At 38.1% G+C, this 24,496-nt stretch overlaps 1 protein-coding gene across 13 annotated transcripts in view; it reads left to right on the plus strand.

Annotated features, from left to right (window-relative positions):
- Positions 1-24,496, plus strand: part of SUSD4 (sushi domain containing 4) — a 62,593-nt gene that overhangs the window by 17,392 nt on the left and 20,705 nt on the right. For 5 of the 13 annotated variants that reach the window (XR_011557498.1, XR_011557497.1, XR_011557503.1 and 2 more), the window contains 3 exons: positions 2,210-2,422; positions 12,127-12,306; positions 16,011-16,199. Coding sequence is in view for 6 of the 13 variants with exons in the window: in XM_070734357.1 (XP_070590458.1) it covers positions 2,210-2,422; positions 12,127-12,306; positions 16,011-16,199 (582 nt within the window). In the remaining 7 variants the exon portion in view is untranslated. Of the gene's footprint in view, positions 1-763; positions 845-2,209; positions 2,423-12,126; positions 12,307-16,010; positions 16,200-24,496 lie in introns of those variants that run through there. The other 8 variants (XR_011557499.1, XM_070734356.1, XR_011557502.1 and 5 more) reach the window with 6 other exon arrangements.

Here is a 24,496-nt window from a genome sequence, read left to right on the forward strand (position 1 = left end):
ATTCTCCTTTTGTCTTTCACTTTGCCTGTTCTTTGTTATTGAAATTACTAGTCTGATCTTTCTGACTTCATTCCTAGGCTCACATTAGCAAAGTGTTTTTGATTACTGTATTGGCTTTCCTCCTGATGGAGGAGGAGTTCTTAAATTGTAAGACAATGTAGATTTCTGACTTTAATAGCATTCTCTCTCATTGATCCACTTGGCTATGAAATCAAAATTGTTTACCATTTCATCATGTATTTTTAACTTACTCTTCCTCTGTTTCAAATCTTTATATATTTTAGCAATCACATATTCATCATTTGTACATAATTTATTCTGTTTTATTGCATTCTATTTCTGGTAGCTTTAAAATCCTTATTAAATCTTTCTACTGTATGAATTGTGCATAGGAAAACTATTGAAAGCTAAATCCTTCTGTAGTCAATTATGCTGTTGATTTCATCTTAAACCCACCCCACCCCCCACCTCCCAGTTTCCTATGTATTAGCAAATTGTTATATGTTAGCCATTTGTGTTTCTTTTCTATAAAGCATTCTTGAGCTGAGGCTAACAAAAGTATTTTGGGGCTTAGCATTGATTTGCATATATATCATACTCAGAGTGTGGCATTCCTGATATGATTTGTTTTAAAATCTTCAATTATTTTGTCATAGCATAAGTAAAACCCACAATTCAAACTATAATCTTATTTGATCAAGGAGGGAATTACAGTTATAAAAGAATGGAAACACCATTATAGATTTTTGCTGAAAACGGATAGAAATGAACTGATTTCAGAATTTATTACTTTAAAATATTTCTTTATAGGAAGAAGGAAACTATAATATGCAATACGTGAATAGTAAGTGCTTCATTCTGTTTTCATATTTGAACAATGGGATACAGACTGTTTGAAATGCTTCACCAGGCAATAATACCAACATGGTAATAAATTCTCAAGTATGAAGAATAGAAAACATTTATTTGTTTGTTTGTTTGTTTATTAGATTTGTATGCCGCCCCTCTCCGCAGATTCGGGGTGGTTCACAACAATAATAAAAAACAATGTACAGTACAAATGTAATATTTAAAAATATCTAAAAACCCATAATTTAAAAAGACATACACACAACATACTATATAAATATAAACTATAAACTATATAAACTATATAGGCCTGGGGGAGATGTCTCAGTTCCCACATGCCTGACGGCAGAGGTGGGCTTTAAGGAGTTTACAAAAGGCAAGGAGGGTGGGGTGATCCTAATCTCCAGGGGGAGCTGGTTCCAGAGGGCCGGGGGCGCCATTGGAAATCAGGAAACAGGCCATTTCCAGCCTCTAGAGGGACTCTGTGGGGGCAGGGAAGACCATTTTTGCCCTCTCCAGGCATTGAATTATGGGTGGGGGCACTTGCATGTTGGTGATAGCATGCAATAAAAAGTTCACCATCACTGCTCTAGGTGACTTTGCGTAGAGCCTCTTGGTCCAAATAGGGCCACAGCTAGTACACCAGGCGAACCTAGGCAAAGGTCCCCCTGGTCACAGCTGAGAAATGATGGTCAAGGTTCAGCTGTGGGTCCAGGAGGACACCCAAGTTGTGGACCCTATCCGAGTGGGTCAAAGTTTCTCCCCCCAGCACAATGGACAGACAGATCGAATGGTCCTTAAGAGGAAATGCCCACAGCCACTCGGTCTTGTCTGGATTGATCTCGAGCCTGTTGTTTTATATTGTGTTTCCTACATTTTGAATTTGCTATTTTGTATTTTATTGTTCGAAATCAATTTATTGTAGATAAATTGTATTGTAGATTAGGGATTAAAGTGCGAGACTAGGAGCATGGAGGTCCTACTACATAGTCCTACTTTAGAATTTGGGACCAGTTGTTCAGTCCTAAGAAGAAGGTGATGCAAATCATTTCTAAAAACATTGCCAACAAGGTGGATAGACTTCTTCATGTGGTCACAAGGAGTTAAAATTAAAAGAATTAAAATAAGACATGCTAATAATATTAAGCACTGTTTGGACCTATACAAATTTAATGTGTGTTGTGTGTGTGTGCAAAAGACAAGTTAAACACATGCTTGGAAATCAACTGAGATATCTTGTTTCAGGCTCTACCCATTAGCTTTGGAAATACACAAGTCAGTTTAGCAAGTACTACAGATAGAAGAAATAGGATATAACTGTCTGACTGAACATAAATATTTTACATCTTTGTTAATATAGGTTTTGACGAACTCCATGCTTGTTCCGATCCTGGATTCCCTGAATATGGATATAAAATGCCCAGCACAGGTGTTTTCTTTGAAAGTTCAGTTGTTCGGTTTCATTGCCAAGAAGGATACAGGCTTAAGGGCCCATCTCAAAAGCTTTGTGAAAGACATTTTAATGGCTCCCTCAGCTGGAAACCAAGTGATAAACCTGTGTGCCTACAAGAAGGTAAGTCTAATTTACTGTTAGCAAATTTCATTTGTAAAGAAAACATTACTGTACTATCACTGTGCTTCTGGTTTATGAGATTCTGCTATAATTTCAGAGAAAATTTTAAAACAATTTTTATTTTAATACTGCATATTCACAAAGAAAGAGATGGCATCACTGAGTCAAATAAAAATATGCATTTCTTTTGACACTAAAAATCAGAATTCATTAACTACTCTGTCCGCGAACAGAAGCTGATATTCCCACGAAGTTGTTTTTTTAAATATTTTTTTAAAATACTGACAAATGTGATATATTTTATAGATACTGTATATATAATAGAAAAATTGTGTTAAAGATGCAAGTGGTACATCCAAATAAAATAAATACAAATTTGGTATTTAAATATTCTTCAGATTTATTTATATAACTTTAAAGTTCTATTTTAAGAGCAGGATGATTAACTTATAGTAAAGGTAGATGTTAATCAGAATATAGCATCTGTTATGTATTACTGGAAGGTTATAAGTTTAATTGGAAGGGAAAAGGAAAGGCACATACAATTATTTTAAAACAATTATTTCTCTATTGGAAAGGTATCCATGGGTATTTTTTTTGTGTGTAATTCTTACATGCATTTTTTTTTATTATGGAATCTTTGAGAGGAGCAGACAAGGAAATTATCAATATATTATCCATGTCAGTCTAACTACAAATGAAATTTTCAACATCGATTAAACATTGTGTTCTGCATTAATTTGCTGTATTAATATTAGTTGTGTTGCTATGATTAAATATATAGAAAAGAAAGATTGTGCCTATTTGCACGTAGAAAAAACACTGTTGAAAATGTTCAGGATAAGTTCTGCTGATGAATTGTTTTTCGGTGTATTGTAGTAATTTAAGGAAGTTCAGGCCTTGGTCTATGAGTAGAGTTGTGAGCATTAATACCAATTCAGCATTTCTCTGAGATATGAGGGGACTCTAAAAGGAAATGAATTTGCTATTGGCATAAATCATATTCTGACTGAATATGTTTTATCCCACCAGATACAAATTGATTTAGAAAAATTACTACTTCATCTGTAATGTGTGATATTTTAGTTGCAAAAGTGAACCTAAATATATCATGAACAAAACTTTTTGTCATCAACCATATAAAATGAGAAGAATTATCTGTTTATCATATAAGCAAATTATATATTTTACACATTTTAATAAAATTACTAAGCATATTTTATATGTGAAATTTTCACAAAAATTCTGCAAGATTATTTCTAAAATGGGTGCCATAAGCTTCTTTATTTTTATACATTTCCATTTTGAATTCTCTCTTAAGAGTCTGTCACAATTTTATCTGTAATATATATGGTCATCAGTCCATATAGCTCAGCCTTGCCAGGGAATAGACTATTATTTAACCATAATGATAATGTGCTGGATCATCCTTTAGCAAAGAATTGTTTATAAATTCTTTTCTGCTCTGGATTTAATGGAGAAATTTTCCTGAAGGTTATTGTGTATAAATTGTCTTTGGAAATAGCTGAAAGAGTGGGATCCTACTGATTTTGCTAAATATTTCCATTGTATTTTGTACATTCAACAGTTCTGTAATGCTGGAGGGATGGGTGGTGGCATTGTGTAAATTATTTATTTCATTCTTGACAGAGAAGGTTACTTGAATGGGAAGTGGGGGAGGACTATATTCTCTTTAATCAATAAAATGTTCCATAGTTCCCTATATCATGTATATCTACATAAAATTACTTGGCGAAGTTTTGGGGAATTCAGGTTCTGATATTAATAACATACAGATGACACAAGCTCTTTCATTCACATTATCTCATCTCAGAGACAGAAGTATATAAGCATAAAAAGAAAATACCATTTGTAAGTGAGTTGTCTAAGTCAGTTTAGTTTGAGGAATTACATTTCTAAAATACAGATTTGTACAGTAGTGCAGGTTAATTTGTTCTGGTATTCTTTGTCTTTGCTACCTTCACCTGGTTTCTATTTGCTGCAGTGGTGGGTTGCTCCCTGTTCAGCCGGTTCTTTGAACCGGTAGTGATGGCTGGAGGCTCCGCCCACCCACCCGGGATCCTTATGAGCATGTGCAAAAGCATTGCACGAGCACGCATATGAACCGGTAGTAATGGACTTTAGAACCCACTAGTGATTTTGCTGCCATTCTGACAAAGGCACAACTTGCACAGTTACTCAATTTTAAATAGCAACTTCCAGATTTGATGCTTCTCATTTTATATGAGATTTCTCTTGAGAAGAATCTGTATTTGATGCAAAAGACTGGGTGACCACATTATGCCTATTTTAGTTTACTTACATTAAATTTGTTATCAGCCAAGGCCACCATCAGGAATTTTGGGGCCCCATACAGCCTAAGTGCCTGCCCCCCCCCCCGCCATTTTAAAACTATTTTAAGTCGCCAAGCCACTCCATCCCCCGGGGATCATTTCCCGCTTCACGCCAAGCGAGGCGGTCCCATAGGCCAGTGTTTCCCAACCTTGGCAACTTGAAGATATCTGGACTTTAACTCCCAGAATTCCCCAGCTGGGGAATTCTGGGAGTTGAAGTCCAGATATCTTCAAGTTGTTACGGTTGGGAAGCACTGCCATAGGCTATTTCAGGAACTGGGTTAAGCCGATTGTGTGGACTCGTCCAGGAGAAAGAAAGAAGCGGGAGTGACAAGGGAAAGAAAGATCCTCCTGGCATCGGTCAGGCAGAGCGAGGCTTATTTACGACTCCTTGGCACTTCTCCCTTCTTGTTGACAAAACCATGTGCTTTCTAGCGAGGGGAGGGGGGAGGGGGATCCCACACCCGGCAGCCACCGGTGAGGAGCTGGAAAGGATGAGGGGAGAGAAAAAGCAGGGTACCAGCAGTCGGGCGGGTGTCTTGAGGGGGCACTCCCATCTGGAAGGAAGGGAAGAAAGGCGAGGGCGAGCTATGAAGGAAGGAGGGAGGGTGGAAGGAAGGAAGGAAGGAATGGTAAAAGAGGCGATCAAGAGAGGAATGGGTGAATGAATGGACGGAGGTGGGAAGGAAGGAAGGAAAGAGGGAAGGGACAGGAACAGAGGAAGGGTGCAAATAAAGCAAGGAAAGGTGTGAAAGGGGAGAGTAAGAGAGGAAGGAGTGAAAGAAGGGAGTGAGGGAGGAAAGAAGGGAGGAAGGAGAAGGAAAGCAAGAGATGGAGGGCGGGAAAGAAAGAAAGAAAGGGGGAAGGGACAGGAACAGAGGAAGGAAGGAAGGAAACTTATGAAAGGGGAGAGTAAGAGAGGAAGGACTGAAGGAAGGGAGGGAGGGAAGAAGGTAGGAAGGAGAAAGAAAAGAAGAAATAGAGGAAGGGAAGGTAAAAGAGAGAAAGAAAAAGAGCAAGAAAAAGAAAGAAAGAAAGAGAATGAAAGAGAAATAAAAAGAGACAGGGGGAATGAAAGAAATGGAAGGAGGGAAGGAAGGAGAGAAAGAAAGAGGAAGAAAGAAAGCAAGAGAAAGAAAAAAGAATGAAAGAGCAAGAGAGAAAGAGAGAAAGAAAGAAAAAGAAACAAAAGAAAGAAAGAGAATGAAAGAGAAATAAAAAGAGAGGGGGAATGAAAGAAATGGAAAGAGGGAAGGAAGGAGAGAAAGCAAGAGAAAGCAAGAAAGCAAGATAAAGAAAAAAGAATGAAAGAGCAAGAGAGAAATAGAGAAAGAAAGAAAAAGCAACGAAAGAAATTGTGATTTTTACTATGCCGGCTCCTTCCCTCCCCCGCTCCCCATAAACCACCTACCCCTCTACCGCAAGAGGGAAGCGCCCGAGGCACCGGGTTCTTCCCTTTCTCCCTCGCCCGCATCCTTGCCGCAGTGACTCACCAGGAGAAGGCTGGAGACCCACGCGGCTCCTCGGGGGGCGTTGCGGAAGGCGGCGGAAGCCCCCATGCCCGGCACGGGATAATGGGCAAGGGACGCCTCGGGGAAGGAGGGCGGGAAGGGAATGAGGGGGCTGGCGGGGGTTTAGGAAAGGGGAGCCCGCCGGGCACGAGGGAACGCTGGCCGCGCGGGGCTCCGGGGCCAGCCTTGCAGCTCCTCGGTGGGAGGAACCGAAAGCCACTGGGCGAGGACTGGGCTCAGCAGGAGAAGCGGCCGGCTTCCCATAGCGATGGGGAGCTTGGCTTCCGGAGGGCCGAGCTCCTTCCGCGGCTGCCATCGGGGCTCCCTGCCTATCTGCCGGCCTCCCTGGCTTCTTTCCTCGCGGGGGTGGGATTCCGGCCGTCATGGTGATGTTATAGAAGATCAGCCAAGCTGTGGTCACCGAACTCCGAGGCTGAAGCACCTTCTTCCCATTCTCTTTCTCTTCCACCCACCCGTTGCCGCCGCCGCCGCCCCTAATTGTTCAATTTGGCCGGGCCTTTTACTTTGCTGAGGTGAGGGCTTCACCTCAGCAAAGTAAAAGGCCCGGCCAAATTGAACAATTAGGGCCCCCCGCCCCCGCCGGCCAGCCTTCTGGCGCCAAGTCAGCAGCTCCTTGCACATGTGCAGACTGTACCCTCCCTCTTTTGCCGGCCGGGCCGCCTGCCTCACCTAATCAATTTGGCCGGGCCTTTTACTTTGCTGAGGTGAAGCTCAGGCAGGCGGCCAGCAAAAGAGGGAGGGTACAGTCTGCGCATGTGCAAGGAGCTGCTGACTGCGGGCCCCCCTAATTGTTCAATTTCGCCGGGCCCGTGACACCACTCCCAGTAGTACCGGTCTATCGGCGGCCCTGTTACCAGCACACAGGTTTATCACAACAAATTGCTGCTATTTGTTTTTGAAAGGATCACATGGCTTCGGGCCTGAATACTTTAAAAATTGACATCTTAAATAGCAATTTTCCCACTTGTTTTCATTATCATTAAGAGCATTGCTTTAGGTCTTCTATTTGAACCAGCATGTGGTTTACAAGTTTTAATCCTAGTTTTATATCTGTTTCTATTTGGCGTCATCTACAATAGATATAATTCATTCTTAAATGGTACCGTGTTTCCCCGAAAATAAGACCTGTCTTATATTTTTTCAACCCTGAAATAAGCGCTTGGCCTTATTGCCCCAGTGGGCTTATTATCAGGGGATGTCTTATTTTGAGAAAAAACAGGATATGAAAAGTTGCTTTCCTGCAAGGGTTTAGTTAGGTTTATTTATTTATTATATTTCAGCTTTTATAATCAATTGCTATTACTATTGCAATAATTGATCAAAGCAAGCATTGATTTTTAAGAAAAACAAAAGTTATGAATCCTTATTTTTACCAACATGAGCATTGTCTGGTGAATTCTGCTGACCCATTGACAGAATTTGGCAGTGGCTACTATCCTTTCTGGAAAGTGGATAGTGAGATCACACAATAATTATTGTGGTATAGCAGCCAGTATTTAGACTTAGCATTTAGTTTTATATACCGCTTCACAGTGCTTTACAGCCTATTCTAAGCAGTTTACAGAGAGTAAGCATATTGCCCCAACAATGTGGGTCCTCATTTTACCAATCTTGGAAGGATGGAAGGCTGAGTCAACCTTGAACCTATTAAGATTCATTCTGCCAAACTGCTAGCAGCCAGTGATCAGCAGAAGTAGCTTGCAGTGCTGCACTGTAACTATTTCATCACCGAGGCTCCAGGTAAAAGTGGGATTCTTGAAAAAAAATCTCTAGAGTACAGAGACTTGTATGTGAGCCACTGTTTCTGTATTTCCTACACCATGTCGATACAAATGCTGTAAAGAGGAGCTAAAGGCTTTTTTGGCAAGGCAGAAAGGATGGGATTTAGAATGCTTTTTTTTTTCCTGATAAGGAGGTAATGAAGTTCATCATACCATCGTTCCTCAATGCTCCAAAGTTGGAATGTGAACATTTGTAATATGTGAAATACTTTTTGCAAATCATTATTCTAGATATATTGCATAATCTCTGACCAAATCATCGCACAAATTCTGGGCAAACCTATAAACCTATAAACAAAAAGTTTGCTTTCTGGTTTCTTCAAGCAGGAGGCCTAGAAATGGTAATGTACAATTATGAATCTGACTGGGGCAAAATAGTATCTTTAGTTAGAGTTTAAAAACACTCTCCCATACTTGCAGACTGAATTAATTCTTTAAATGTATTATTTCCTGGGTTTTAAAAACGATTCACCTATAATTTTGCTTGCTGTTATTACCTCACATTCATCAGTCTTGAGATTATAAACGTTCTGTTTACAATACAAATGCATGCAGCTGTCATTTGGCAGATGTACACAAATATACATACCATGTTTCTCCAAAAATACAACATGTCCTGATATTAAGGCTTTTCAGGGCATGTGCTGAAATAACATCCCCCTCAAATAAGCCCCCCCAACTACTTTTCAGGGAAAGGGGGAGATACACCCATGCAGCTGGGCTGAACCCGCTCGGGGACAACAGAGGCAGTCGCTCCCTTGCCTCTTGGCTCCCATTTTTTCCAAGCCGCCCATCACTAAGCAATGTAGCAGAAAATGAAATTTCATGGGACCATGTCTAACTTAAGACATGAATTCAGGCTGCAATCATGAATGAAATCACTTGTGGGTGTTTGCAAATGGGCCATTTCTGGCCTGCAGAGGGCCTCCGGGGGAGTGGAGAAGGCCATTTACACCCTGCCCAGGCTCTAGGAAGGCACTAAAGCCTGGGGAGAGCAAAAAAAGGGCCTTTCGGTCCAACTGGAATTTGGCAAATGGGATATTTTTGACCTCTGGAAGACCTCCCGGGGGGTGCATTTTCACTCTCTGCAGGCTCCTAGAAAGGCTCTGAAAGCAAAAAACGGGCCTTCGCCACCCCCTCTGGAGGTTGGAAACAACCTTTTTCCTGACTCACAATGGGCCCGGAATGTGTGCCAGACCTGAGCTCATGCCCACCGATATGGCTCCACCTGCCATAACTTTGCCATCACTGTCCTAGCAGCTGCAACAAATTGACTTTCTGTAAGCTTATTATAGTGTCAAGCTACTTAAAAGAAACATGGGGCATAAATTCAGTAAATATATAATGTTATCTCCCACACAGATTACTGTAAATGATGTAATTGGTGCTGCCCTTGATAACTATCAGGAAATTTCAACTAGTGCAGAATTCTGCTGTCATTTTAACTGGGGTTTATTGTGTATTATTTCATTATTATTATTATTATTTATTATTTATTAGATTTGTATGCCGCCCCTCTCCGAAGACTCGGGGCAGCTCACAACAGTAATAAAAAAACAGTATAATAATGAAACAAATCTAATAATAAAATTACATAAAAAACCTCCAAACAATTAAAAAAACCATACAGCACATACATACCAAACATAAAATATAGGTAATTATATTTTATATAAATTATAGGTAATTTACTGGCTACTGTGGCTATATGCATAGTTTAATGTACAGGTTACTAGCTTAAAACCCTGAATTAATTTAGCAGTAATTTCCTCTCATTTGAACTTCACTGCTATTTAAGAACAACTGTATCTTCTGAAAGAATCCTACAAGTGGAGATGGGTCAGCTTCCTCTTTATTTGTATCTTTTTGCCAGCAATTAAATAAGCTGATCTTTACAGTACAGTGATACCTCGTCTTACGAACTTAATTGGTTCCGTGACCAGGTTCGTAAGATGAAAGGTTTGTAAGGTGAAGCAATTTTCCCCATAGGAATCAATATAAACGTGAATAAGGCGTGCAAGCCCAAAACTCAGAAACCCGGACGCCGAAATGCCGCCACTGTAGGAGGCTTGAGCCTCCAAGTCCTCCCCGACCCTCCCGCCCATCGCTCTTGGCCGGCAGGATCCTCCACAGCCAACTGGCAGAACCTGCCTCCTGAGTCCTGTTGCCCGCCGGGAGGCGAAGTGCTGGGGGGGGGGGTCAGGCCAGCCCTCCTGCCCCCCCAGCCAAAAATGCAAAGCCGGGCCACCGCTGCAGGAGGTTTGAGCCTCCCAGTCCTCCCCGCCCCTTTGTCCCGCCCATCACCCTTGGCCGGTAGGATCCTCCACAGCCGGCCGGCAGAACCTGCCTCCTGAGCCCTCTTGCCCAGCGGGAAGCGAAGCGCTGGGGGGGTCTCAGGCTCAGGATGCAGGTTCTGCCAGCTGGCTGTGAAGGATCCTGCCGGCCAAGGGTGATGGGCGGGAGAAAGGGGTGGGGAGGACTGGGAGGCAGCGGCGGTCCGGCTTTGTGTTTTCGGCTGCAGGGCAGGAGGGGCGGCCTGACACCCCCCCCCCCAGCACTTCACCTCCCGCTGGGCAGGAGGAGGAGGAAGGGGGGCATCTCGACCAGCCGCTGGAAAGCCAAGGAAAAATCACTGGCACTTCGGCTGGCAGGGAGGAGGTGGGGAATCCCAGCAGGGGGGGGGAATGAATGGGAAATCCCAGCGGTGGCAGTCACAAGGCAGGGGAATCCCTGTGGCAGTAAGAGAGCACACACGCAATAAGAGAGCCCATGGACCCAGGCTCAGGCTTGTAAGACTGAAATGATTCTTAAGACGAGGCAAAGAAATCTTAAACCCCGGGTTCGTATCTCGAAAAGTTCGTATGACGAGTGGTTTGTAAGAAGAGGTATCACTGTATTTGTCAGTTTTCCATTTGGCTCAATTTCATTTATTTGTTTATTAATGCTTACATTTTCATTTGCTGCTTTTACACTGTTATAAGCATATGTATGTATGTATGTATGTATGTATGTATGTATGTATGTATGTATGTATGTATGTATGTATGTAGATTGTTCTGAGTTCGGGTTTTACCCCGTGTAATATTTTGAGTGTCTATGTGACGTTTCGGTGAAATCACATTCACCATCATCAGGCTGAAGTTGTTAGCTTCATGCTGCTTTGAATATAGTTTATGTATATGTATGTATGTATGTATCTATTTATCTATCTAAAATTTTCTTCCTTCCTTCCTTCCTTTCCTTCTTCCTTCCTTCCTTTCCTTCTTTTTTTTGTAAAATATTTTAATCAATTCCTTGGGGGGGAGGGAGAAATGGACAATAATAATAAATGTATACTGGTATAGTTGTATACTGATCCTGATATAGTATTGATGGCCAAATAACAAATCACTTTTTTTAAAAAAATGCAAATTTCCTAACATAATGCAGGAAATGTAACATAGTGTGGAAAACTGCAGGTAGTCCTCAACTTATGACCACAATTGAGACCAAAATTTATGTTATTAAGTGAGAAATTTGTTAAGTGAGTTTTGCCCCATTTTATTACCTTTCTAGGTACAGTTAATATGTGAATCACTGCAGTTGTTAAGTTGGTAAGATAGGAATTAAGTGAATCTGCCCTCCCCATTGGCTTTGCTTGTTAGAAAGTTGCAAAAGCTGTTCACATGACCCCGGGACACTGCAACCATCATAAATACCTTGTTTCCCCAAAAATAAGACCCTGTCTTATATTTTTTTGAACTCTAAAATAAGGACTTGGCCTTATTGCCATGGGCTTATTATCAGGGTCTGTCTTATTTTGGGGAAAACAGGGTATGAATCAAGTTACCAAGAATCTGCACTTTTATCACATGACTATGGGTAGGGCGTAAGTGTGAAAAATGGTAATGTCACTTTTAATGCCATTGTAACTTTGAATGGTCATTAAATGAACTGTTCTAAGTCGAGGACTACCTGTGTATATATATAAAACTTTTTGCATTACATTAGCCAACATTTTCAAATTTAAGATGATAATGCAACATTTTTTTATGAAGCTACAGATTGCCTTGCTCCAGCTGTTGAAGATGCAGAAATTCAGAACAAGACATACAGAACTGGAGATAAATTAATAATCAGCTGTCACGAAGGATTCCAGATCCATTTCTCTGATTTAGACAACCTGATATCAGTATGCCAAGATGATGGAACATGGGATAATCTGCCCATTTGCCAAGGTTTAGTACACTAGAGCATCTTATCTTATAGATCTAATACTTTGAGTAGAGACAGATTGGGTGGGTGGCACAAGGCTTGCATCTTAAGGACATATCTATTAACTATAGTTACTAGTACAGCATTATGCTAAATGCTATTACCTTTATTAGAGATACTTTGCTATTCATATGGCAAAAAATGCATTTTTAATATGATTAGTCTGTTGTTTGCTTCATTGGAGATATAAAATTAAATGTTTTGTATTTTTAATTTATTTTTAAACTTGCTGATGTAAATAATTAGGTTGTCAAGTTAATTGAATCCTTTACTTCAATTAAAGAACTAATTCAATACTTAATTCAAAATAATTAAAATCAGCATCAATAGGGATTTTACCTTATCTATTTTCTTTGGTTCTGGTGTCAAGTAGAAACTTCCTGACATTAAGAAAAGGTTACAAATTGTTCTTGCATCTGTAATCCTAAATAAAACTTCATTGAAGGTGCTATCCTACATCTTCCAGATAATGAGCACTAAATGAAATATATAGCATGGAGTCATCATGTTCAAAATTTCTCTACCTTTAATTCAGTTTATTCATTTGCGGAAATAAGCAAATCCTGAATAAGACACAGTTGAATATTATATGAAAGAAAATCCATCAAACACATAGATATACAAACTATTTTTTTTCCAGGGGAAATAAGCTCTTTTTTATTGAATTCCATCTCTCCTACTTTTGTCACTTTTAATCAATAAGCATCCATAATAATAACATCTTTTTAATTTCATTTTGTTTTTGTGGCACCTACTTCCATATCAGCAAAGGACAGCTCACAATATAAATAACAAAACACAAGTGCAATAAAATAATAAACAAAAATACAACGAGAAATAACATTAACCTCTAAAGCAGTGGTTCTCAACTGAGAGTCGGGATCCTTTTTGGGGTCGAACAACCGTTTCACAGTGGTCGCCTATGACCATAGGAAAAGACAAATTTCCCATGGCGTTAGGAACTAAAACTTCTATTCTGGCGCCTTGGAACACATTTTAACAATCTGACTAATCAAGCCTTATAGACTTTATTTATGCTATATCATGCCACAATAGTTTGTCTGTCTCTTTTTAGCTTGGCAAGCACCATAGCATCCACTTACTCTGTGTATTTTGGAATAAGCTGTATATTTAGATGGGGCAGGGTATGTTTTTATTCCAGCTTTTGTATAATAATTCTTCATCCTGTGAGTTGCTATTAATGAATTGATAGGACAAATACATCTGATTTGAAGATCAAAAAACAATGGGCTTTAGGTCTTAAGGTGGTGAATAATAAAGAAGTTCTTAGTTTTCTTTTCTCATGAATCATGGGTATATATTTCAGGTGTTATATCTACTTTAGGTGTATACTTCAGACACAGTTGCATAAAGATATCTTTTATTGACTCTACCACAAAATGCATACCTTGTTACAAAATTATAACATCCCTGTAACATTTCTCCATAATTTTAAATATCTCAATACTTAAATATCTCAAGTGTCTTACCTGAGACAGAGAAAATTGATCAGTTTTTCCAATTTTTGTGTCAATGTTTAACTCTTGTAGTTTCTCTATAATTTTTTTTTAAATTAAAATGTGATACTTTATTAGTGAATTTTGTTTACAATGATGCAAAATCAACTGTGAAATAGAGTCATATCATATATTATATAAAAAATATAATAGTTGTTTAACCTAACAGAATAATAGAATTGGAAGGCACCTAGGAGGTCTTCTATTCAACCCCCTGCTCAAGCAGGAGACCCCATACCATTTCAGACAAATGGTTGTCCAATGTCTTCTTAAAAACATCGAGTCATGGAACACCTACAACCTCTGAAGGCAAGCCACTCCATTAATTGGGCTAACTATAAGGAAATTTCTCCTTAATACTAGCTTGCTTTTCTCCTTGATTAGTTGTTCTTAGTTCTCCATTGCTTCTTGTTCTGCCTTCAACTGTGTTTAATTTTCATATTCTTTTCTATTACTGTATTATTATTATTATTATTATTATTATTATTATTATTATTTATTATATGTTACATTTGTCTGCTACCCATCTCACCACAAGGCTTACAACATTAAAAGCAATAATGTACAAACGTATATCTCAAATCAGTAAAATTATAAATGATGGTAAAAAGAGGGGGGGAGGGAAGAGGGTATGCAGGAGGATGAGGTGAGATCTGCTTTTAGTCCATTAACCATCTTCAGAGTAATACTCCCCCATTGGGCCCAAGGCCAACTAGCACAGAAAGGTCTTCAGATGCTTATGGAAGGTCTGGATGGAGGGGAATATGTCATTCCAGGAGGTAAGATGTTCCAAATGGCAGAAAAGGATCTTATGGACCAGCCCAAATTCCTTAACTTGCAGGATTTACAGCATGTCCCATCTGCCATCATAGGGGAAGCGGGCTGGTCCCATTGGAATGAGATGGTTCTTCAGGTGTCCTAGGCCCATGCCATTTAAGGCTTTCTAATAATCCCTAACAAAAATCTAAGCATTTATCAATTCCTGCTAAATATGCATTTCATTATTTTTAGTTGAATAAATCTATATACCATCAAGAATTATTTTCTTAAACAGTTGAAGCCAATATTCAACACTTTGGAGGAGTTAAGTTATGTTGCCTAATATGTATCGCTTTGTACTTATTTTGATTTACATATAGACTTCATTGGGAGATTAGCAGAGATTCAGACGTCTTTCTGTTTTTATGTAGAGAACGTTAAAGTGTAGTGGGGTCAAATGCTGGGGGGAATCAGAAAACTGGAATGCTGCCCCATTTAACAAATTTTACCTCCAAATCTCTCATTAGTTTATTTTTTCTTTAGAATTGTTCGGTGAAATCAGAAAAAACCCTTACTTATTGCAGGAGTGCTTTTAGCTGAATCAGTGGCTAGGTAGATTAACCTTTCTAGTCCACTAATACTTTCTACAGTTAAGTCCCCTCTTTGCTCATATTAGTAGCATAATGGTGAAAATGAGAAGTTGATGAACTTTTTTTGGAAATGTGTTGCAGCACAGATGTGATTAATGCATTATTTGGCTATGACTAAATCTTGTGGCATACATTTAGCATTGGCCATAGCTTCTTTCCATAATTTTGTGTAGTTTTAAAAGATAGGTGGATAAGTGCTACAGTTCTTGATGATACTGTATATATTGTGGGCATGTAAAATAGTCATTTGCTAGAGTACAATTTATGAAGCAGGTACCATTATAATAGACATGCTGGTCCTCAAACTTTCAGTTGTTGCAACATCCCCTGCTATCATAATTGTGCTTTGGTACTTGTCAGTTACAATGATTATAGCATCTCATGGTCACATGATTGCAATTTGTCATTTCACAGCTGGATTATGATAATCAAAGTCAGTGGAGATGGAGAAGCTGGCAGAATTGTGTAAATGACCACAAGTAATTTGCTTCATGACTGCAGCCTGAATTGATGTCTTAAGTTGGACATGATCATATGAAATTTTGAAATTAAAATTGTATGCTGAACAATTAGAACTTGTCATCTAGCAAAAAATGGGAGTGAGGAAATTCAAGAATGAGTCAGCTGAAGTATTAATTTGCTGTTCAGATGAAGGAATATCTATATTAAATTTATTGTTGAGTAGCTATTTTAAAAAATAAATATCTCATAATAAGACACCTCCTTCTTCTTAATTTGCAGGTTGCCTGAGACCACTGCTGCTTCCTCATAGTTTCACTAATATATCTCAGTTCGAGTCTTCCTTCCCAGTAGGATCAATGATATATTTTCAGTGTTTTCCTGGATATAAACTAGAAGGTGCAGAGTTCCTTGAGTGCATGTATAACCTTATCTGGTCAGATAGCCCACCTAGGTGCCTTGATGTGGAAGGTAAAAGATCTTCTATGTTCAGACAAATACTGGTAAAGTCTTAGTATAGTTGTACTTGGTCTAGTAACTTTTTACTTGATCTTAGTCTTTTTTTCAGTACACAAACAATGTATTTTACAGATAAATTATATACAGTACATGTCTTAGAATTAAGTACTGCATTCACTTCAATAAATATAAAATTTTAGGCATACTTATTGTATGTATGTATGTACATACTCATTATTAAAATAATTATAGTTTGTTTAATATTGTGTAAAACTATTTGCTTACAATATGCATTAATTAATTAATTAATCAATGAAATTGATTGATTAATGAAAATAGAGGTGTTATATGCCTGAAAGTAAAAGAAAGAAGAAGGACGTGATATATCTGAATGAAAGTGGTCTGATTTTGTGAAGCAGGAAAGATAAGGTTTAGGTTTGATTAGGAATAAAAAACTAAAATCATTGTCAGAAAGTTTGAATTGATGTAATCTCAATTATGGTGGGGCACATATCAAATTAAAAATTCATAGATTGATTATGCTGTAGTAACCAACCTGTGGATATAGAAGAATCACAGGTGAATTTTGTAAAACAGTGTGCAAAATTCAGTATGAGTGTCATTTAGGGGGAAAAATTATTTGGCTGGATGATATGATTGGATGGGCAGGATCAAAACAAGAAAGTAGGGTAAATGATGATTGGGGCATTAAGAGATCCAAGAACAAACAAGAGTGGTGATTCTTTGATAAGTATTTGCATAGAAAAAGTATGTTAGTTTCAAATATGAATCTATTCATATGTATTCATGGGAAATAAGAATATAAATGTAAAAGCACTATTTATTGAATTATTTATGATAAAAAGCCAGAGAGAATTAGTAAAGAATACAAGAATGATTCATTCTTCTGAATATGGGTGGACCATTATATGCTCATGTCGGGAATGGATATTGGGGAAAATAGATGAAAAAGACAAATAACTCAAATAATGTGGAGAGAAACTAGGAAGTCACAGTATGTGTTAATAAAATGTTTTAGAAAATAGCTTAATGGAAAGAGAACATGGGGAAAGAAGACGTGGAAACTTTATGGAACAAAGTTAAAAGAAATATGTTACAGAATTCCATAGAACTAGGTTGACAGTAATCACAACAGTACCAAAATTATAATACATGTATTATGATTTCACAAATCCAGTTCTATCCTTTCATTATTGTGTTATGTCATCCAAAGAAAAAAAGGAAATTGTGTTACAACACATGTTTCATCATTTACCTTCTTCCTTCAAAATAGGTTGCTAGGCACCCTTGCATAATTGACAGACACTTGTGAGAGTAGGGGCAGTGATAAAATTTGTGATGATATAATCATGTGAATTCTGTGACATATGTTCTTGGGTAAGATGTTCAGATGCAATTTATAATAGCATGATTTGTATGAGTATGTCATTGAATGTGTATCATTTTGGCATCATCTTGATTTGCTGAAAACATCCTTCTTTCCTTTCCTTCAAAATAATTCTTAGTATAAATGAAAAATAATAGAGCCTTCTTTCTATTCTGGTGTTTAAGTTGTGTAATAGTTCCTTATTAGAGGATTATACAGATAATTCACTTCTAGCATTGAAAAAGCTTTAAATTTTAATCAGGCTTTTAAATGAAATTTACATACACATCTATCCATCATGCTATTCATTTTCAGGGTAAGCAGTGTTATGCAAGGGGGCAGAAAAGAATAAGAAATAGTGAAGTATTTGAAGGCACAAGATAAGAAAAGGTAATATAACTAACTAGTTTATGCCTACACTGCTCATTATGCCTTTCGTATCTTCTGTCATCATTTCTTCCACCACATTCATAGATCATTTCCATACGCTGTTTTTTGTTCTTTAAATTTTTCATCTCTGTCTTTTTGAAGATCTCACCAACTCTATTCATCTACAACTTTCTTGTTCTTCTTCCTCTTCCTCTTATTTATCTATTTACCTATCTATTTATTTATTTATCAGAATGTGTACAAGGTAATAGGTATGGTATAAACATAAACAAAAGAAAGTAGTATAAGTAAATTTGGACAATAGGACAGTAGAACAGGGACGATAGACCCAATGGTGCGCTTATGCACACCCCTTACAGACCTCTTAGGAATGGGGTGAGGTTGACTGTAGCCAGTTTAAAGTTAAAGTTTTTGGAGTTTGGGGAAGAAACCATAGAGTCAGGCAGTGCATTCCATGCATTGATCACTCTGTTGGTGAAGTCATATTTTCTACAGTCAAGTTTTGAGTGGTTTACATAGAGTTTGAATCTATTTTGTGCGCATGTGTTGTTGTAGTTGAAGCTGAAGTATTCATTGACCAGTAGTAGTAGTAGATGATTTTATGAACTACATTTAGATCAGATAATGATACCCTAATTAGTAAAATGATACATATGGACTAGAAGATGCAACAGTTAAATGGATTCATAATTGAATGACTACACCCAGAGAATATTCATAAACAAGTTTGTATCAGCTTCAAGAGTAGTACTGTGGAGCATCATGTGCTTTGTCCTGGTTTCTGTAATAGATGTAATATTTTTAATAACACGTGTTACAAAAAACCTGACCAGTTTAACCAATTGTGGTCAAGCCCCATTGGTCATACTGTTTCTAGTTGTAGGCATAGCAGTGTAAAAAGAACATTGACAAATTAAAGCAAGTTCAAATAAAGGTTAACAAGGTAATCTGAGAATTAAAAAATCTTGTCCTGTGAGGAATGGTAGGGAAGTTGAAATAGCAGGGAAGTTGATCCAGTTTAGATGTTAGCATTTCCTGATTGTAAGAGCTATCAACCAGTGGGACAGGTTGTATGGTGAAGGCATATGTTGCATTTTATTGAAAATATTTAAATAGAGATGAGATAACCACCTCCGCAAAATATTTTAGCAGATTCTACACTGAGAAAGTTACCCTATTTAACCTCTACATTTCCTTCCAATTTTTATAATTTTTGGATTACATAAATATATTGGTATAAGCTAACAGATATCAGGCTTCATTTCAAATTGGCTTTACTAATTGATTGATTTGATTTTAAAGCCACCCATCTAAAATGAGTTACCATATTTTTGGAATATGAGAAGCACCGTTTTATACCCCACCCCGCCAAAAAAGGGGTGAAAGCTTTGGTGCGTCTTATACTCCAAATTTAGCCCCACACAGCCACCCCCACTCTTTGGGCTCTGCCTGCTAGCAATTTACCTCCTTGCAGCAAACGGCAGCAGAGCCTGGTTAGCACAAGCCACTGATTATCTGCCTCCTAACACTCAGCTGATTGATTGAAGTTGCTGGCAAGCCCATGTGCTAAAATGAAAGTGAAACTAAAGCTGCACAGAGGCAAATTGCTGGAGGGATCGGACTGTGCTGAAACTGGCTGTTTGGTTTTTGCAACAAGGAGGTAAGTTAATAACTGTAAATGCCTATAGAATGTTCAAATTATTACACTTTTTAAAGACTGCTTTATTATTGTTCTAGACAACTTAACGAAATGAAGAAGCTTTTTAAAATAAATGCTTGATCTGAAGAGGACCAGTGCTATTGTATCTCCTTTTAAATAGCAGATAATATTTCCATAATGCCACATCAGTTTTAAATATCTGTAAAAGTATAAATAAAATTATAATCTGAAGGTATAACCGTTTTAGTATTAAGATAAGGCAACTGAGTTAAACCCTGACTTAAACATGTTTGGAGTAGATCTTTTTAAATAATTGGGAGGATTTAGTGTGATTACATTTAAGAAAACTTTCTGGGATTAATATACTGCCATAATGTACATTTCTCCAATTCTTTGCTATTTCTATGGTTCAGGCATACATGCACAGAAATACATAGCATTTAGTGTATATCATCTGTGCTGTTTGGCAAATTGCTGGGAGGCAGAGGCCTTTTTTCCTTGTTTTCTTCCCCCAAAACCTAGGTGCGTCTTATGCTCCGAAAAAATTTTGGGTGGCAAACAGTCATAACAACAATTAAAATAGTTAATTATGTATAAAAATGCTTAAACATAAATAGTAACCAAGAGATACTGTCATCTGTCGGCTTCAACATAGCCTAAAAACTGTCGTTCCCACACTCAGAACCTCAGGACTAAGCACATAGCTAGGTCTTCAAGACCTTCTGAAAGACCATCGGGGTGAGGCACCCTAATACCAGGAGGGAGAATATTCTAGAAGGCATGCGCTATGCAGAAAAACTACATCTCATGATTTCTGCAGACCTAATTCCTTGGCCTATGGCAGTGATGGTGAAGGTGGCATGCGGAGCCATACCTGCTGGCACGCAAGCCATTACCCTAGATCAGCTCCAATGTGTGTGTTGGCCAACTGATTTTTGCCTCTCACAGAAGCTCTGGGAGGGTGTTTTTGGCTTTCAGAGATCCTCCAGGGGAGAGAGGGTTTTTTTACCCTCTCCTGGCTCCAGGGAAGCCTTGCCTGGGGAGGGCAAAAGACGAGCCTACTGGGCCCACCAGAAGTTGGGAAACAGGCCTTTTCCGGCCTCCAGAGGGTCTCCGGGGGGGGGGACTGTTTTTGCCCTTCCCGGCACTGAATTATGGATGTGGGCACTCATGCATGCATGATAGCATGTACACACACTATTTCAGCACCCGAGAGAAAAAAGGTTCGCCATCACTGGCCTATGGGATCTGGAACATGGCTATCCTGCCTGTCATGGAGGCTTTGGAATCTGAGTCTGATGATGATAGGGAACCAGCCCTGCCTTCTTAAACACCAGGATGTTTTTACTTAAGAGGAGTTTTAACTTAAGACTGATAATGGAAACAGCTGTCTGTTACTCCAATCCCCTGTGCCTTGCCTTGCTTGCCAGCTTTGCCGTAACAAGTGGTCGACAACTCTTCCTGTGCATTGGATTCTGGAACCGTTTGACCATTCTTGTGCCTTACTCCCTTGACTTGGAACTCTTTGTTAACACAAATTGCTAGACTGATGGAAATTTGGTTAGTTACTTCAAGTGTGTTGGCACCTGGCTTTTTGTTGGTAAGTTTGCAGTTGCCTCTTATATGTGTGTTTCTGGGCTTGGCTTGAGACAGGACATTGCCAGATTGGATTGGATAGGAGAAATAACTGGGGGGAAATGGTCCCTCAGTTAAGCCAGGTCCGAGCCATGAAAGGTTTTAAAGATAAAAACCAGCAAAATAAATTGCTTTCAGCAACACACTGCCAACCAATTCAGCCCCCAAAGCAGCAGTTTTATATGTGCCAAATAACTGGCACCATTTATAACCCATGTAGCTGCATTATGTATCAGCTTCTGAATTCTTCCAAAGAAATTCTGACTGGTGGGATCCAAACAGACTCTTTTCTGCCACAGTACCCATCAACCATTCTCTGGAATATCTTGAACCCCTAAGGGTGATCCACACCTTCCCGTTTTGATCTTCTGAAAGGTTTTGAAGACATGGCTCTGCCAACTGGCCTGGAGCCCCTATGGTGTGACATTCTGATGGTTGATAATAGATTATATAACACCTAACTTCCTCCACCTGTGCATTCACTCCCTTCCTTGGTCAATTTAATTTTAACTGCATTTTAAACTTAAAATCTCTATTTTAATATTTTTATTGAATGATGTTAAAGGGCCTTTGCTGAGATGGGCAGCATATAAGATACATGTTTTTTGCTGAATTTTTAAAATTAAGGGAGACTAGGATAGCATTATTTTGGCCTTGTTCTGGCAGAGGAAAGTTCTGCCTTATTTAAAAACATTCTTTATTCCCATGCTCTTTTAATAAAAAACATAGAAAGGAAGCTGGTCCTTTGTTTGGATTCTATTGATTAACTGCAAGTGAGATTGGAAAAAAACATATCACCCAATAAAATGTTCCTATTAAATGTTTTCTCTAGGAAATAAAAATGAGACTTAAGTATAGTATTGAATAGGCTCCAGGGCAAATTCTTCCTTTTGCATTGTTAAGAAATAAAGCTTCTTTTTCCTTTAGATTATTTTCTTAAGGATTTTCTGTACATTTCTATTTGAAAAATAAAATAGATGAGCACCATAAACTGGCAAATGAGAATGAAAAGTCAAATTGTTGCAGAAAATGCTGTTTGTCCTTTGTACAATTTAGTATACAAGAGTTGTACTGAAAAGTATCCTGTAATTTCCAGAATCTATGTGAATGGAAATTTTATAGAGCTTAGAAAGGATTGTTCTTTTTGTGTTACCCTGAAATTTATGAAAGACAATTCTTTGTTGCATGCAATTTAACTTTTGAGGTCCTGAGACTCAAATTAGAAACATAGAAACATAGAAGTCTGACGGCAGAAAAAGACCTCATGGTCCATCTAGTCTGCCCTTATACTATTTTCTGTATTTTATCTTAGGATGGATATATGTTTATCCCAGGCATGTTTAAATTCAGTTACTGTGGATTTATCTACCATGTCTGCTGGAAGTTTGTTCCAAGGATCTACTACTCTTTCAGTAAAATAATATTTTCTCATGTTGCTTTTGGTCTTTCCCCCAACTAACTTCAGATTGTGTCCCCTTGTTCTTGTGTTCACTTTCCTATTAAAAACACTTCCCTCCTGGACCTTATTTAACCCTTTAATATATTTAAATGTTTCGATCATGTCCCCCCTTTTCCTTCATGTCCCCCCTTTCCTTCTGTCCTCCAAAAATTTTGATATATTTTTTTTCAATATCTTCACTGAAGTAGTAGAGGTCAATAGGATGGACTTTATCATAGTCCGGACAACAGCCTGCCTTGTTTCACTTCGACAGTAGATACAAAACAAACAAACAAACAAAAAGCCCTTGTGAAAGTCCTCAGTTCTCGATCAAACATAAAAGCATCAAGTGGTTGCAACAATCAGTATCTTTTATCCTTGCCCAGCTTTGACAAACCTACTTTTGAAGCTGTCTGTAAACCCATTAATGCAAACAGATAATTGATAGAAATATGGGACATGGGTTTCTTTATGGTAGAACAGTTAGCCTTTGGATTTTGATGGCAATTGTACCTAGTAATATTAATAATGATGATGATAATAATAATGATGGTGATGATAATAACAACAATAATAATAATTTATTAGATTTGTATGCCACCCCTCTCCGAAAACTCGGGGATATTGGTAATCGATACGATCATAAAGTGTGATGTCACATGATTGCAATGTTTAGGGATGTCAATCCCAGGAGTCCCAGTTGCCAACCTGATCCCAGGACCATGCAAGTTCTCAAGGGAGAGGAAGTGAGAGCTTTGATGTTATTTTTTCTTTCTTTCAAAGAAGTGTTCTAGAAGAAGTTCAGCAATAAGCTGAATTTCCCGATTGATTTAGCCTGATTTAGTTTCTTCAGAGTCAGTTGGGATCATTACGGTCTTCAGGATACAAATATACAATTATTATTCCCATGGTTAGCTATTCCTGAGAGAGATTGGTGAATGGGAAGAGATAATGATGCTTCTGTTATTAAAGTAATTGTATATATATAAGGAATTGGGGGCTTTGAGTCTAGCTATTTTTAAAATTGTTATTTATCCTTAAATTAGAAATCTGGGGCTGTGTAATTGGTCTTAAGGTATAGAACCTACTAAAATTTGCTTGGGAGCAGGGAATAATGCTTCATTTTGAAATTTTACCTTTAGATACAATGATGGCATGCATCCTAAGATCTCTCTGTCCATTTTTTAATTTCCTTTTTATTGATAATACTTAAGTGATTTGTCTTAGTTTAATTTTTTAAGTGTAAGAGATTCCTGATACAGCAGAAATAATAAGAATGATGACCTGTATTTTATTGTATTGCTGTGTAGAACTTCTGCTTTGCACTTATCCTGAAATTCATTTTCAGGGCAATAAGTTATTATAAGGTTTTTGCTCAGTTTTTTAAGATTTATTATTATTTATTTATTGTTTATTGATGACCACAATGTGAAATGGGTGTGAAATGATTATAGAAGCATAAATGGCTTGTTACATTTTGGATCAATTGTTGTTTCTGCGTGATTTTCTAAGGCAGATCAAATAAACATTATTGTAGAAGTCTAACTTCATTGTACTAAGTGCAAGACCCACATACAAGTTTTTGTATTGCAGTCCCCTAATTATGCTTTGATGATCTCTATATATCACTGGTATCAAAAAGAGCGGCATAGAAATACACATACATACATACATACATACATACATACATACATACATACATACATACATACATACATACATTTAATACAGTTAAAGAAAGGTTTGGGGAGAGGGAATTAAAACTCTGGTTCTTAGAACCCGAATCCTCTCCTCACTGA

The sequence above is a fragment of the Erythrolamprus reginae genome, chromosome 1 (assembly GCF_031021105.1).
Source record: "Erythrolamprus reginae isolate rEryReg1 chromosome 1, rEryReg1.hap1, whole genome shotgun sequence".
NCBI lineage: Eukaryota > Metazoa > Chordata > Lepidosauria > Squamata > Dipsadidae > Erythrolamprus > Erythrolamprus reginae.